At 39.8% G+C, this 17,861-nt stretch overlaps 1 protein-coding gene across 1 annotated transcript in view; it reads right to left on the reverse strand.

Annotated features, from left to right (window-relative positions):
- Positions 1–17,861, reverse strand: part of FNIP1 (folliculin interacting protein 1) — a 91,140-nt gene that overhangs the window by 25,499 nt on the left and 47,780 nt on the right. Inside the window, 6 exon segments of the mRNA XM_039486061.1 lie at positions 995–1,066; positions 2,131–2,214; positions 4,613–4,704; positions 5,470–5,544; positions 5,844–5,944; positions 15,056–15,199. Coding sequence (XP_039341995.1) covers positions 995–1,066; positions 2,131–2,214; positions 4,613–4,704; positions 5,470–5,544; positions 5,844–5,944; positions 15,056–15,199 — 568 coding nt within the window.

Consider the following 17,861-nt stretch of genomic DNA (forward strand, 5'->3'; position numbering starts at 1 on the left):
CTTCATTTATTCACTCTAAGTTAAGGTTTCGCGTGCCAGTAATACATTTTAATGTTTTTAGAAGGTCTCTGTCCATAATATATAACTAAACTATTGTTGTATGTAAAGTAAATAAGGGAATTAAAATGTTTAAGAAGCTTCACTTAAAATTAAATTAAAATGCAGAGCCCCCCGGACGGGTGGCCAGGACCCGGGCTGTGTGAGTGCCACTGAAAATCAGCTCACGTGCTGTCTTTGGCGCGCGTGCCATCGGTTGCCTACATCTGACTCATCCTTCCTAGGTATACACATTTTAAAAATGTCCAGTTTACAGTAAAACCAGCAAAGTGTTCCAGCACATCAGAGCTGGAACAGACTTTAAACCCTCCAGTGTAGAGGTAATAAACAGCACAGGCACTGTATATATATGCAGATACCTTGCACTGTGTCTCCAACCCCACAAGGGTGAGAGAGAAAATTCTTCTTCAAAAGATAAGAAACTTGGGAGTTTCAATCCATTAACCGCTCTCCAAAAGCAGAGGTAGAAACAGACGGGAAGGATGGCTATTAGATGCAAGTCCCCAGTCGTAACAGGCCCAGCATCCTGAGTTTATTGGGGGAAATTACCCATTCTAAAAGCTGGAGATTATTATTGCCCTCAATAATAATGGGGCACAATATTTTTGAACACGTTATGAGTTTGATTTGAGTCTTTAAATTGCCCAGATCATTGGGAGTGGGTTGTATTCAATTGTACTACGGCACTCAGAGTATTTTTAAGTATATCAAGGGTGCCTAAAGTATATGGATAGATGCCTTTCTCTAACATTTCCATAAATATAAATAAATGAATACATACATTTCAAAACAGATCATTATAGTAGGGAAAATCAGATTTCTGGGATTCTGGTTTTAAAGACGTCACCAAGCAACACAGAAAGTGGCTTAGGTAACAGGATAGATGGATATCTAATAGCAATCATTCATTAGTGTTCTCTAGTGTGCTGGGTTTTACCAGATCTTGCTATGCCGCTGTCTCTATCCTCATTCTGCTCCCTTCCAGGCATGTCCATAGGGTTGCTGTGAACTGTAAAATAAGGCATACTAATTAGCAAGAGAATATACATTTTCTGTCCCTCTTTTTAGTGTTCCATTTAATTAACAAAACCAAATCATGCTCATCTCATTCCATTAATTTAGATATTTTTCAACATACTGTGCAAGACCATCACCAAGAGATGCTGTTAAGCTGAACAAGCCAAAACATTTATTTGAAAAGCTCTTACATATTTTTCTGAAGTCTGCCTCTTTATTTTAAGCACAAAAAGAACCAGACCCACATTCATTCTCTCTCCGACAAAAAGATTTTGGAGTAAAATTCTAATGTACCAAAAGGGTATTAGCCAAGCAGCTAAAGCCCTTTGTAAAAGGCAAAAAGAGTAACATAGATTTTAGATGTGTATAAACCAGCAAGGTTGAATAAAAGCTTTATATACAAGTCTGGACCACGTAATTAATAATTCTTCCAAAATATTTTACAAAAGTAGTCAGGGAGGAAAAGGATTACTATTAAAACTGTATATAGTGAATTGCTTGTTCAACTAAGCCTTGAGCAGCATCTGTATTCACAGCCAGTCCTTATGTGTACAGAAGATCAAAAAAGTGTCTCAATCATAACCTTAAATGTGATATTTTACAGATCTGTGAAACACAAGCTACTCGTCCATGGAAGTAAGACCCAGCCACTGAAAACAAGAATTGTTCATTTTATATGAACCAAAAGTGACACATATTCTTATAAATTTGGTTAAAACAAGTCCACATCTAAATTAGTTTGGAAAGCAACTAGTGTCAAATATTGCCTCCAAAAATAGATATGCACCATGCAAATGGGTAAATGTCTATAAAACAAAACTCATTAAGAGAGACCAGAACTTTTAAAGCATCAGTCCTGCTCTCTAGGATATGTGCTTAAAATTCCCACAAATGATAAAAAGCTAAAAAGCAGGCATCTCTGCTCACTTTACATTTTCCCCGTGCCCTCCAATTTCACAACTGTATTTTTAAAGCGTATCTTATTTCCATGGCTACACTACAAATCCACACATCTCTGTTACATAAACTAGACTATGCACATAGCACACTGCAAACCTGCAAAGAAAGAGGCGCTCCGGATCAGGCGGAGCGGACCTTGTTCAGAGAACGCTCGCCTAGGGCTGCAAAGCTGTGAAAGACCTACATGGCAGAACGTAAAATACATATGAAAGAATGAGGTTAGTAAAGCAGAGCAGAGTCTGTAGGGGGTGGAAAAAAAAAGATATAAGCCAACATAAATGCAGACCAACAGATACAGAAGAATACAGCTCTTACGCTCAGCAAGAGTTACAATCCAAGCTGAAGTACCTATGGTTAAAACACTGTATTTCCAAATATTATTATTTTTTTAAAACAGGATCCAATTTTACATTACCTCCCATAAAAGGGACTTTTAAAATACAAATAATTAATTTATGCAGTAACTTAGGAACACCTACTAGCTCAAAACTTTAGCTTGATTCACAGATATGAAATTTAGCCTGATGTAAAACATTTGTTTTAATATGTCCATTGACGGAGTGGCTAGGGTATTCCACCTCCCAAGAAGATGAAAAAAAAAAAAAAGCTTGAATAAATTAAGTTTAATAGAGTGGTGAGAAAAATTACAAGTCAGAATAACTGCTCATGAAAATTAAGAGTCAATACATGACATTAGTCACAAGAATGGTGAACAGAAAATAAACGTTAACAACTTTAAAACCACAGAAAAATTCATTATTGACCGGGAAGTTACAACAGGGAAATATGTTATACTTGTTCTACGTACGTAATAAAATAAAACATAATACTGACATTTTAAATTAGTTAATTGCCAGCTGCAACAAAAAGCTGAATTTGGGAAGCTATTGTGCACCCAAGGTTTTCTATGTGAATTGATTAAAAAAATTCAGAAGGCTGCACTTCAACTAAAGCTCCCTTCCCTTCTCTTTAAATGACTTAGGGACTAGCTAAAAAAAAAAAAAAAAAGCAGGCATGTATGAAAAGAGCAGTGTGTAAACAGTCCCCAGCAAAAACACACAGAAACTTTTTTATATCACGAGCTGGCAAGAGTCAGTGAGTTAGAAGCTTTTTTTTCAAATTTAATTTAGTTATTACAAATGCGCCAGTTATAGATTAACTTCTTGGCCCTGTCTTGCCCATTGTTCCCTCTGCCTTGAAGTGGGAACTGTAAACAAACACTGATGAAAGGATTGAAAGTTCGTGCGGTTTCACTGCGGTCTCTGTATTTTTGTTTCTTCTTCTGAAATGCTCTGTCATTTGTTAGCCGCGTACCTCTGTGACTCCCAATTGATGTACTGACACCTCCTATAGCAGCACACTAGGAGAGCTATTTTCCTTCTTTTTGCTGCTGTAGAAGGCCATCATTATGATGCTTTGCTACACCTAAATCACTGAATCGTAACAGTGACAATGTCCAAGTTTTAATTTTCCCTGTGGATTTTTTTTTGGGGGGGGGGACGCAGGAAGGTGGGGGTTGGCATACTAACAATTTTGCCAGACAAAAGCCACTGTCTTACAAATTGCAGAGGAAAGGTGAGATTTGCAAATGTGCCTGAGTTAGGAACGTCTTTAGTTTGGCTCCTAACTCACTTAGGCACTTTTTAAAAAATCTCACACAAAGCCCAAAGGAAATACTGAGTAATGAGGACGACGTACAACTTTGACTTTCCACATTTTGTAAACGTGGATGCATTTAATGGACAACAGTTTCAAACCCCTTTACAAGGCTTCCCTTGTAAATGAATTACTGGCAAGAAAAGTAGCACAAGCCTATTATCATTATTATACCTCAATTAGCTTGCAAATGATGATGCAAGTTTTAAAGAAATGTGTGCCACAACAAGGAGGAAAAAACATCTGTTAATGTCTCTGAACCTTTTTAAAGCAGGTTCATTTCTGCAGTTTCAGCTATAAAAATTGATTTTAATATAATTACTTAATTTCTGATCTAGCAAGGCACTCAAGCACGTTTAAATTTAAGCACCAACGTCATTCCATTGAGATTCATGAGGACATGGATGGACCCTTGTTCCCAAGAACTAATGCCATTATTTGGAAGCCAAAACCCCATTTTGTGGTAACACGACATTCACTTAGCCTCAGAGGTCTGAATGCTAGAGCAGAAGAGTATGTATGTCCACTGATAATCTTGGAAGCTGATCACTTAACGTTTTAAAATTAACTTTTTCCAGGCAATTTTATTCTAACTACAATAGAAACTTGGCTTGAAAATTAAATTTACTAATTAGGGGAAAGTGGTGCTTATATTGGTGTTTCCTGATATAGGTTGAACTTAAACCTCTAACCAAGATGGGAAAAGATGCTTTGTGTCCCATTACCAAGACCTAAGCTGTATGGTTTACTCTCACCAAATCCATGCCAAGGTTTCCTTCTATAAAATCCCTTGCTACTGTTTCAGTGGGTTTTACTAGCTGCATAATAAATGTTCACATATGGAAGTTTTCACAACAGTTTGAAAATCTAGTGCTTATTCAATTAACAAAGATACTAAGAAAGAAAATAAGCTTTTAATTACCTATGTTTCCAAGGAGTCCATTCATAATTGTACTATGGTCTGGCTTTAATGTATTATTGTCCTGATTAATGAACTCAAGACTGTCCTGCAACCTAAAAAAACAAAACCCAACAAAATCAGTAATTCACATTTTTGGTACAGTGCTGCCTGATTTCATTGATAGCCTGAATGGAACAGACTAGCAACTAGTGCAGGCTTTCATTAAAGTTGTGGAAAAACCTCTACCACCTAAGAGTGTTCACAAAGCCAAGCCAGCTGTACAGTTAGCACATGCAAACCTAGCAGCAACATGGTGGGCCCCATCGAGGAGGCCGTGGCGAAGGCGGACAAGCTGGCCGAGGAGCACTCATGAGCCACTGGCTCCGTCATGCCTCTCCCCCACCGCATCCCCACCCAGCTCCCCAGGGCCCCAGCTGGGTGTCGTGTCGTATCTGCAGAATATATTTAAAGTTTCCAATAAAACATCCGTCTAAAACAAAACAAAAACAAAACAAAAAAGTAGCTCAAAGAAAGACCCACTCCGGAACACCTCACTCCCAACAGGTATTATTGAGTGCCTTCAACTCTCATTGAGTTCAGGAGGAATCAAAAGTGCTCAGCCCCTTGCAGGATCAGTCTCCAATTGCCAAAGTGCCAGCATGTGCGCTGAAGGAACAGTCCATCCCTTTGCTTAAGGCAAGGTGAGGCGGAGATGACCACAAGCAAACAGTGGAGAGGCAAGCCACAGGAAATAATACAAAGTTCCTTGTGATGTAGAAAAAAGAATGTTGAGGCTCCTGACATGATCAGAATTCTCTTCCAAGTAGTGCTTAGGTTGAGTTACTCAGATGCAATGATACTATTTCTAATGTACTCACGTGTTTAGACTTCCATAGATGCTACTTCCAGTTCGAGCTGTAAAAACCTTGCTAAGCATGAGCTGATGAGGGGAGCTATGAGACAAAAAAGGAAGAGATCAGTACAGAAATATTGTCCCAAGACTTCCTTTTTTGTCCATTCACATCCCTTCAGATTTTAAAGGCTTAAATGTACAGCACGACAATTAGCCTAGCATTATTATATGTCTAAAAACATTATTAGGATAAATACTATTTGTACCTGAACCTAGAAACTGCCTCTGCTCTGCATTGGGAACATTCAGTTGAATAACAATTTTACCCCAACACAGAATCTTGTGAAAAGGACATCAGTTTAAAAAAAATAAAAAAATAACAACCAGAATGAGTCTCACCGGATCTGGTGAATTTTCAATGTAGAACCCTTGTAGCTCATGGCCACAGAGCCAAACATCATCTCCCCAAGCATATTGGCATCAGAAGAGCATCGAGAACCCTGCAGAACAAATCAGTTAATTATTTTGTTATGCACTTGAGCATTTCAAAAGCATGTTTTCAATTAAGGCCACACAGAAACAAGGAAAAAATATTAAAAAATGCTTTGCTCTGATGGATGCAAATATCAGGTACATTTGCAACATACCATGTTGTAGGCCATTTAAAAGCCTATGATTGGCTGAGACAAGTTCTACTCCAAGAAGCAATCTTAAGGTGGGTTTGTGGACTGAACCAATCAGTACAATTAACAGAACAAACCTATCTCTATGGGAGGTGCTGTGCATTTCTGTACTGGCTGCTGGCAGTTGTTACTAAAGACACAGCTGAGTCATAAGGGTGGAGTGGAGTGTGATATATTCTCAGGAATTGATAAGGGATCAGTCCCCAATTTCAAGGCCTAGATTAAGGGGTAGAATTCTACAGCCACAGGCAGGTTTGTATGAAATGCAACTTGTTTACAAAAATGTACAACTCCAACAGACTGCTATACAACCTATTTTCCCAATTAAGATTTCTCCTGTTTGCAACATAGGTAATTATAAAGAAAATTAGAAGACCTAAGTAGTCTGTGCAATATTACACATAATAGTACAGAAAGCATTTCTAGAGGTGACTGAGTGATGCAAAAAGGGATTTGTAATTATGCTCAAATAAAGTATTGATGAGTTTGATTCACAGTTATTCGTACAATCTTACGAGTTGTTGTTCAGGAGTATTCAGAAAGTCACTTTGGTATTTGTGAAACAGTTCACAAATACCGAAAGTCTCACAAACTTTAGTAACAATCAATCATTTTCCATCTGAACCTTTTTACTAGCAGTAAAAGTTATTTGTAATTCATTATTTTCCCCTTTAAAAAGTTTCAACTATCCAGACAAGAAACAGAAAAAAAAAATCAGGTGACTTAAAGTGACCACTGAATAATGAATAGTAAATTGCTGAACAAAAACAGATCACAGTCAGCTGAAATGTGGTCACAGACTATTCCCCCTCCCCTGGTTCTCCCTTTTCCACTGCAAACAAAAACTAGGTCTTCACTTTTAAGGCCATTCATGGATTAGCCCCACCCTATCCATAATCTTTTATGTACAATCAAGCCTTCAACCCTCCACCCTTGCCTTGCCAATGATGCCAGGCAGCCTTTAACTCATCAGTCCAATCGTCCCTCAATCACCTGAGTGCTTTTGCCCAGGCCACCCCTTATGCACTGGGAGGAGCTCCCTGTAAAAATCCAAACAGACACTATATTGTCCTGCTTCAAAGGCTCTCCTTAAATCTCACTCTGCCATTTACCAGATATTTGACAAAGGCAAGGCAGTGGGTGTGCTGTGTCTGCTGCTTATTACACTAACAATAATTGTGTCACTGTTATCTTGTGTTCCTCCCACATCTGTTGTATCCACCTGTTGTCTCTTGTCTTATATTTAGGTTGTAAGCTCTCAGTTTCTCCACTGATTACTGTCACTCACTAGTTGTGGTACTTTTTCCCAGGTGATACCATGCACTGAATAAGATCACCCTTTTTCATAATGCCACAATAATAGCACCTTTCCAGTCCTGTAGCACTTGTTCTTTTACCCATATTTCATTAGTTTTATTAGCTGCTCAGTCAGAATTTTCCCTCTTGCCTTCAGTACATCTGCTTGAATTCTGTGAACATCAGGCGTTTCCCTTGTTTGAGGCCTTTGATGACTTCTTTAATTTCACTGGATTTTATTGGTCCCTCTTCAATTTCTAACTTAGCACTGGCATTTCACTCAAACCTGTGCATGATTGTTGGCTCTGGACAGTTTAATCTGAATGGAAATATTCTTTCCAGGCTTGTTCTTCATGCATTTTCAACATCTGTCCATGACAGTCATTGACGGGCATCACCTGTGATGACCTAGTCTTTCTGAGAGGTCTTTCACTATTCTATAGAGCTACTTGAAATCTCCTCTCTTGCGCTGCTGCTTCTGCCTCTGCAGCCTTCTTCTGAACCATACATTTCTATCTTGCCTGAATTTCTTCTTTATTTCTTTGTCCTTTCCTCTGCATCTGCCTCTAAGAGTTCTGCCTGTGTCTTGCACGATTCCTTTTTTGCCTTCAGGGTTTTCTGTTTGTCAGTTGCTGCCCATGTTTCAGATGTAATAATCTATGCACCTTACTTCTGTCCTCTTCGGAGGCCCACTACTTCCTCTGCTGTCTCAACTACCGTCTTCGTCCAGGTTGACCATCAGTCTGTAAAATACTGGAACGGTTGCTAAATGCAATCTGATCTGCATTTCTTTGTCCTGGAACTTCTCTATTGCTGTATTCTTTTTGTCCATCTTTGTGGTCTTTTTGAGTTTAAGTGGTAATGTGGCCTCTCAGAGATAATGATCCGAGCCAACATCTGCTCCTCTGCTGACTCTGACATCCTTCAAAGACGACGCTCACCTCTTAGATAAACACACATGGCCTCTCTTTACGGTGTTTGAGCCACAGAGATTCAAGAGACATTCATCATTATAAGTTATAAGCTTTCTGCTGCTGTGCCTAGGACACGTTCCCAGCCAATCGAGTTGTTGCCAATTTGTGCATTGAAGTCACCTACCATCAAACTGAGGTCTTGATTAGGCATGTCATCCAATACTTGCTGCACCTGCTTGTAGAATGTATTCTTGTCACTGTTGCCTAATGTATTTGTTGGTCATATACTTGGGCTACATTTTACACTACAGAGCTTATAGCTGTAGTACTGCAGTGCAGATGCTCTATGGTGAGGGGAGAGAGCTCTCCCATTGACTTAATTAATCCACCCCCAACGAACGGCAGTAGCTCTCCTGCTGATGTAGTGCTGTCTACACCAACACTTAGGTCAGTGTAACTTATATCACTCAGGGAGGTGGCTTATTCACACCCCTGAATGACAAAAATTATACTGACGTAAATTCTAGTATAGACAAAGTCTTGGATTATTGTACATATGTTTTGTTTGCATCCTGGCTGTTATTCCGTCATTCACTGGCTCCCAAGCCAGCAGGGTTTTCGCTGTGATATTACCCAGCGTAATTCCTACACCTCTTTCATGGGTTCCTCCTCCTCAGCGTAAGATAATAGCACCATCTTGCCACTCCGCGTCTACCTCATCTCACTGACACCAAGTATGTTCAGATGGTATTTTTTCATCTCTCGTGCCACTTCTGCCAACATTTCCGTACTACACATAGTAAATACATTCGATGTGCCTACTCTTGTTACAGATTTGGTGGTCAGGATTCTGTGTCTCCAGTTCTCAGCTTCCTTTTGGCTTTCACCGAGATCTGTCATACTGGGGTTTTGAGCTCTATGTGCACCTACAGTCCCCAAGTAATGGCTTAACGGAGCTGCTTCTGTTGCAGTAAGGTTAACTCTGCTACTCTTAGCAACAGTGCCAGTCCCACGCTCAGATAAAAGAGTTGGGTTCTGCAGCTGGATTTGCGTCCCACTCAGGTAAAACCTTCCTGAAACACAAACTGTTCAGTTAATTATTATTAATCCTGTTTATTATGTTGTACCAAAGGGCCAACCAAGAATGAAGTCCTATTGACCTATGCACTGTACAAACACATAGTATTAGACTTCCCTTCGTCATCTTCCTTGTCCCAAAGAGCTTATACGCTAATAACAATAATCATGTACACTGCCCAGCACAATGAGGTCTTAATTGGGACAATTTGACTCTACTGCAATATAAATTATTTTAAATTATTTACAACTGTAAGAGCACTTATGAAAATTGGGCTAAATTTGTAACAAATAATTTGACTAGCTCTGATTTGCTGCATTCCATCTCCTTTTAATCTTTATTTGGCAACTTCTGCCTTAAAATACCACAGTTCAGAATTTCACACATATTTAACACCTGGTTAAGAAAGATTTAAATCACCTGGCACCAGCTGAATGTGTCACTATAAAGGATAATGTACACTTTCATGATTAAGCAGCAGGCAATGGCATTCACTAACATTAATCTAAACGGGTTCATCAGGGTTAAGTTCAGCCTCATCAGGAAGGAAGATGAGAGGAGGGGGTTGAGTACTGTTCTAAATGTGTGTGTGTGTGTGTGTGTGTGTGTGTGTGTCTTTTACAGAAATTATTTCCTCAAATTACTTTTAGTAAATATAATTTCATATCACATACAAATCTCAACACTTCACTAATATCAGACAAGCCTACACCATAGTAATACCAGATATAATGTCTGTCAATGCATGGGGAAAAACAAACTGAATTATAGAATATAATAAAGAAACCATGGACTATCCTATGGAGAAAGTGCAATAGCAACACAGTATACAAGTACTTATTGAAAAACACGTGGGTTTGGAAAATCTTTTTTAGCCGAAGATGAAGACGGAACATGCAAAGAAGTTCTCGCAGTGTGGTATGAGTAGGGATGCTTACTTACCTTCTTTGCATATTAGAGAAATCAAGGGATGTTAATTCTTGATTCCCAAATAATCCAAATATAAAAGTGAAGGCTCACAGAGTTTGTTCAATTGCTTCCTTAGGGCCTGATCCATGGTTCACTGAAGTTCATATGAGGTCTTTCCACTGACTTCAAGAGTCTTTGGATCAGGCTCACAATATGCAGTAGAACCTCAGAGTTATGAAAACCAGAGTTACAAACTGACCAGTCAACCACACACCTCATTTGGAACCGAAAGTTCAGAGTTACGAACATTTCAGCGTTATGAACAACCTCCATTCCCGAGATGTTCATTAACTCTGAGGTTTTACTGTATATGTAATGTTTAGGGGTTTGAGCAATTGTTTTTTTCTAGGTTCCAGCAGAGGGGTGTTCAGAGGACAAATATGGTGCCCCCTGAATGGCACATGCTGAGGAAATAAGATTTTAAAATGAAGTAGGAATTCTAAAAGGGGAACTGAAAGGGTTTTTCTATAAGTTAAAATATTTGCAAATATTCCAAAATAAGAAGTATTTGGGTATTTAAAAGCCCGATTAATTGTGAGTATCTGAAAATAATAATTAATTGCTGTTTTCAAAATACATTCTTTTTAATTCATTGATCCAAACAGAAGCCTGGCCATAATCCATCTCTGCGGGCGTAATACCATGTGTATAAAGACGCAGACATCAGGTCATGGGTCCCAAACCAAAAAGCATCCCTACAGAAGTCAATGAGACTTAAACAAATGCCCGGAGTTAAGAATGAGCTTCAGTGCTTTCCTGAATGAGGGCCTTAGAGCCTAAACTTTTCTTGTATGTGATCAGAGTGAGAAGAGCTATGTGTTTACTGCTGATCGTTCTATAGAGATCATGGATTTTGGACAGGCTGGACCAATGGCTTCTTGACAAGTTAAGGGTTGACTCAATTACCTATGCTTAATATTTTGCATTTGACACACTTCTGTCTATTGTTATTGTGCTGATTGCCTCCTTCAGTGCAAGGGAAGAGCACATGACGCCATGAGTAATCATGCATTTCCTGTTACTTGACTGGTGAGAGTTTGCCATAAGTGATACTGATTGAGCACAAAGGAGGAATGTCACATCACATCATAGGCTAGATAAAGTACTGCACACAACACGCAAAAAATCTTCAGACTAAAATTAAAAAGTTACCCAGGCCAATCAACCGAAGATGTTCTTGCGGCTGATAGAAACTCATGCCACTCTTTCCTCTCATCTATGTGCTGTCTTTCCAATCATATTCATAAGTAAGCAGGGTCACTTTTTGTACTCATGTTCTTTTTTGCCGGCAGTTCCTCTGGCTCCCGGCTAGCTGTGCCTGACCCTGACTAAATTAAATGCCCCAAGGACTCCTGGAGCTCAGACACTTCAGAGCTGCTGCACTTGGGCACTAGGCAAAACAACAACAAGCCACATCCTTTGACTTTGTCAACTCCAGATGGCGGAGCAAAGACTTTAGAACAACATTTGCAAATGTGGGTGCCTAAAATTAGATACTTAAGTGTGCTGATATTCACAGGGTACTAAGCATGCACAGCTCCTATAGAAATCTATGGGAGCGGGGTTTGCACACTCTCTGGGAAAAGTTAGACTAATTATTTAGGTGACAACCAAGTTTGGCCTAAATCTAAACAACTTTCCCAATGTCACAGAGTGAGCTAATGGCAGAATCAGAAACAGAATCCAGGCCTCCAGATCCTCCCTAGAAATAAGGAATATGTAAAGAAGGCCACTGGATTCTTCTACTTACCCTACCCATCAAAATAAAAACAAGGAGATATCATGAAACTCAGACAACTCATTTAAAACATAACACTTTCCGCTGCTTAGCTCTTTCAATCAAAGCAGTTTGCAAAAAGGATCCATTACTAAGGTCATAATATTTTAACAGAATATCTAACTTCTGCAACTCACTATCACCCCAGGAGCCCAAAAAAGATGGGGCATGAATAAAAATAGCAACTACCACTATAAAAAAGAAGATATAATTACAAGGACTATTAATCTTCATGTGTCACAGCAAAAACTGATCACTACCAAGATCCTGGATAAATTCCCATCCTCATCTCCCATGGTATCATATTGCCTAATTGGCCAGGTGCATTGTAGGTAGTCTAGGAAAGATTAGATTTTAATCAGTAAATATCACCCAAGAGCCTTAAAAAAAAGTGAGTGTGGCTCTAGAAAAGTACTTCTTTACAAAGTACTTTTGTACATGGAACACTGAATAATGATCATTACAAACTATTAGGCCCAATTATGATGATTTTTATCTATGGATATAAATTGCAGGAGTTCTTATGTTTTGAATAAGTATAAAGCATTTGAGCATTTGTTTGGTTTTAATTTTCTGCCAGTGTAAAAATTTAAGTCAATATAAACTGGGGGGAAAATACTTAGACACAAATTTATTATCATCATCATAAAAAAATCATGAAAAGTGAAAATCTGCTCATTTCAAACCTAATTACAGGGGGTTTGTCTTTCCCCTGCAAGATCAGGAAGAGGCACTGCCAAAGACAAAGATCCTGATGAGATGCCCTGCTTTGGTTAGGCCTTCATACGTGCCTAATGAGGATGACTCTACCTTGCATTACCACAGATCCCTACATTTATTGTGAGAACCTTGCTGCTGTTCAACCACCTGGGCCTCCAAGTTCTAGAAAATAGAGCTCACCAAAGACCAAAGTGAAGTGCGATCAGCCAAGAAAAGGGGTTAAAAATTAAAAACTCGTATGAGTAATAACTGAAGAGCGTATGGCAAAAGGGCATGATTCTAGGGAATGACAACTTGGAAACAAACCAATTCCCTTGCTCAAATTTCTGAGCTCACATAAAAACAGATCCTAAATAAATTGCAAGTGTTTCTAATTACACATTAGCATATTAGAGTCAGTAATATTTGCATGACTTGGAAAGCCCATTTCTGACTGGTAAATTTATAGCATTTTAAATTTCTGCTTACTGCACATATTGCACAAAATAACCTTCTACACATTTAAACAGAATTGCAACACAGTTGTAAAACCCAGGTCTCATGATCAAACAAACCTTCAGCCTCGATGTGAGAAAAAAATACTAGGGCAAGATCCTGCGAACACTACCAGGTACAGTATGTTCTACTGTGGGAAGTCATCTACAAGTATTAGCAATATCAGACCTTATTTTAGAAGCATCTGAATGTATTCTAGTGACATCTGTGAGTGCTTTAGATGGGACATAATCAGAATTCCACACAGCAGCCTGGGACAAAGCACCATATTTCATCTTCTAAATCACCTACAGCATAGTCCCATATATTTAAATAAAACTATTATAAAACGTGCTATTAGCATTATGTTATTGTATATGTATTATGTGCAACCTTTGCAGTTGGAAAGTGGAAGTCCCAATAACATAATGCTAATAGCATGTTTTAGAATAGCTTTATTTAAATATATGGGACTATGCTGTAGGTGATTTAGAAGATGAAATATGGTGCTTTGTCCCAGGTTGCTGTGTGGAATTCTGATCTCTCTCTCTCTCACACTCACACTCACCTTTATTCTCCAGTGCTAATCACTGTTTCTACAGAGCCTGCCCAATTGACAAGAGAAATAAGTAGCTGTAGGCCGATACATTGGGGAGCATAATGTTCTCTTGGTTACATAGGACACTGTGGGGGTTATGTTGTGCCAGAGGAAGCACACCAAGAGAAATGGAACAGCTCTTCCTTTCAAAACCACACAAAATACCCTTCCAAGAAGGGCAAAAGGGCAAATAGGACTTCAGTCACCCTATTGAAACTACGGAGAAGAGCTGTATGGGAAAGAAAAGACAAAGGGAATACATTTCTGGTCAAATATAGCAACAGCTAATGTGATGATGGATAAAAATCAATCCAGAAAGTTTGTTCATTTCTATCACCGATGGGTTAAGACATCAGTAGCGCTGTACCTCAAAATAAGATGTGTAAGGGGCAACTTCCCTCAAACACGCAATTAATTCATTACAAAGAGTATAAAGGCTCAGTTCTATTTTAGGATGGCTGAGTATAAAATGCTTGTGATCCATGGAAGCTGAGATGACAGAAATATATCCGTGTCAGATGACTCTGGCTACTCTTGTAACCAAAACCTCCACACTTTTGTAAAAATTAACTCAAGTAAGATAGCACTGTTACATATCCTTCATCTACAGATTTACAGCTGTATGTTGCCACATTACCTTTTTTTTAAAAAAAAAAAGTTTCCCCTGACATAGAACATTTGACTTTAAATAAATGTGTAATTCAGAATATTTAAAAATATCATGAAGCCTAGGGTCTGTCACTAGACAAGGGCCCATACAGGTCCGAATACTCAAAGGAACAAAATGTCCCAACCTACCATTATGGGTGCAAGTCTCATTTCACAGATGGGGCTTATTCTCCAGGTCCTGTTCAGATATGGCCCAAAAGGGCAGACCTCTGATACTCTGCCATTCAAGGCAGCGCTCCTGAGAGAACAGTTTGCCAGGTTTTAGTGCCCTGGAACCCAAACCCCTAGTCTCGATTCACGATCCAACTGCGACCTTAGTCTAAACCTTAAAGAAAAACTCCTGCCTCAGGCTGTCTCTAATTTTCAGCATTTTAAAACATTCGATACATCTGTTGCAAAATTTGACAAGATTGAAATATAAAAGGATTCTCACCTGGTATTTTGGGCATTGGTCTTTCGTATCGGAAGACGAGGAAGATGAATTGATGGAACTGTCCAAGGAAGAGGAACTGTCTCCTCCAGGCTTCAGTTGGCAACATTTCCCAAAGACTCTCACCTGAGCATCACTACAGAGTTTCTGAAACACAGACCACATGCCTGTCATTAGTTTTCACATCCCTAAAATCATTGTTTAATGGCACTGGAACGATCTGGTCTTGTATTCCCAGTTTAGGAAGCGTATTTAGCGGCAAAAAGGTTATATGCCAAGGCAAACAGTAAGCAGAACGAGGATTTATTTCTCCTCCAGACTGGCTACAGGGAAGGAGGCTGGGCTGCTTTCCTTAGAAAACTGAACTGGGAGCTAATACAACGCTCCTTGTTCATTTTCTTAAGAAACTCCAGGCATTGAAGCTGCTTTGAAGTTTTACAGAGAATAATTACTGGGCACAGGAGCAGGAGATTGGGTGGCAGAGAAAAGGGTGAATACAGAGAGAGGAACAATAGATTCCACCTGCCTTCTCCCCACCTTACGTACATACTAGTAAGTGTTTATACAGTCTTGTGGTTGGCATAGCACTTCAGATGACAATTTTAAAAATTCAACTTTTTAACCCTAATGGTTGTGAAGAAAAGCCTGAAAATGCAACCCAAGTGTAAGCAGAGTCTGCAAAGGGCCAGAAACAATAGCTCTGAGAGGTGCGAATTGCCCCAGGCATCTCAATGGGATGGGCATCCTGCCAACACCACCCCAGCAGGGGGCTCTGTGCATGTGTCAGCTGGCAGAAAGAAAAAAGTGCAGGGAGGCCCAGCCCATTCATCCAAGCAGATACATGCCAGCTGCCAGGGTAAGTACTAGGTCCCTGCCACTCCTATTCCCACCATTGGCCCTGTGCAGGGAGAAGATGGTCCCCTGCTGCTCCTGGGGGAGGGGAGGTGAAGCAGAGGGAGAAAGGAGCACCATGTCTCTGCCCCTCCCTCCCTGGGCAGGGTAGAGGCCAGTGCAAGTGGAGTGTGGGGCTCCATGTGTCGTGGTGTATGTAGGCCACCAGTTTGCGATAATCTGGCCCCAAATGTAGACAGAGCTCATGCGCTCACTAACATTTTTCCATCAAGTTGCCCACACTAGTGTTTGCACTGTGCTACCAGTAGTGAAGCTACTCCAGTGGGAAAGGTTAAAGAAAAACGTATAGACAAACTAGTGAGTCTGTGGCAGAGCTGGGAATGGAAACCCATTCTCCTGACCCCTAGGCTTGTGCTTTACCCACTAGCACAAGTTCCGTCTCAGAGGAACCACCTCCCATTATGACACACTAATCCTTATGGGGAGCACGCTGAAATCATGCAGTGTGGAGATTTGCTAGTGGCTCAGATTTTTGGCTTACGCCTAGAACACAATGCCTGGAACATGTGAACGATAATCATATGACTTTAGTAGGAACTCGTGAACTAGAATTGCATTTTATCTCTGACAACAATGTCCTAGGCATCATGTGATAAAAAAACCACATTGAATCCACAGGGTTACAGCAGCTTGTGCAGGCAAACCACATTTCAGCTTTACATTTTCCATCAGATGTTGCAAGTTCCCATAAGAAGATGTGGTAATAACAAGGCTTACTTCAGGTTAGAAGTATATTAAATGCATTTATGTAAAGGGAAAAACTTCGGTGTATGAAATGAGCATTTTGCAAAACCTAATCATTTCCCTTCACTAGCACTTGAATATTTTCAGCATAGTAGCTTTTCCCAGATCCGCTGATGAGATCCGTCTTGAAATTAGAGTTTCCTAATTTAAATACTAGAGGGGAACAGACATTTGATCTTTGCAGTGGAACGCAAAATGAACTAAGGAACCTGTGAAGTAAAAGAGGTCAAATGTTCAAGATCTTTCAGATACCATCTGTCAGCAGCTTACAAGTAGCAAATCATCTGTAAAACGCAGAACACTGACAAATTTTGGAACATGCAATTTTAGAATCCAGCATGTGCTTATGTATAACCCGTTGGGCTATGAGATCAAGTATCGGTAATGCGCCTCCTCTCTGTAGTTATGGAATTTGAATGTCAATGAAATATTAGCTGCTAAAAATTGCTAGATATTATGCAACAAGGGAATAGGCCCACTTGTGTTCCAGTATAATATTCCAAGCATTTTCAAGTCATATTTCCCAAAATAAAGAGGTAACTTCAGAATTCAATAAGATGCACAAACAGAAGTTTCAAACCTATTCTCTTTCTTCCCAAATGCACATAGTGCAGCAAATCGAGTCTCTAGATAAAACGCTGCTGGCAAATCTCTGCCATGCACAAAGTTGCCAGAAAGAGGAGCTGGAAAAGGGGGTCTTTGCATCCCCTGGCCAGAGTTCTTATGCACAAACTGCTGACAAGACTCAGCTGCAGATAGATATACACTAAAGACCCACTATGAAACAGCTCTCACCCCAGTGGCCTTGCTTCTGGGCTTCTACCACGTACATCTGCAGCAGGCTCTTTCCTAAATCGTCTTCCCCAACCTGCCCTAGCCATGCCTGATCCTGCTAAACCCCTTGATGGTTTTACAATGGACTGTCACTGGCTCCAGAAACTCTTCATTGTATGGGCAGGGCACAAACAGCACTTTTGCTTCTTCTACCACGGATTAAACAGAACAAGATTAAAATGAAAATAATGGAATCTTTAAAGTTATGGGAAGCCAGAATCAATGGGATGAACCCTTTGCAAACACACATGGATAGGTCAGGGTAAATGAGTGTGAGGGAAGGTTTCTTTTCCTGCGGGTAAGGGACTCTGGTCTCTGA

The sequence above is a fragment of the Mauremys reevesii genome, linkage group 8, assembly GCF_016161935.1.
Source record: "Mauremys reevesii isolate NIE-2019 linkage group 8, ASM1616193v1, whole genome shotgun sequence".
NCBI classification, from domain to species: domain Eukaryota; kingdom Metazoa; phylum Chordata; order Testudines; family Geoemydidae; genus Mauremys; species Mauremys reevesii.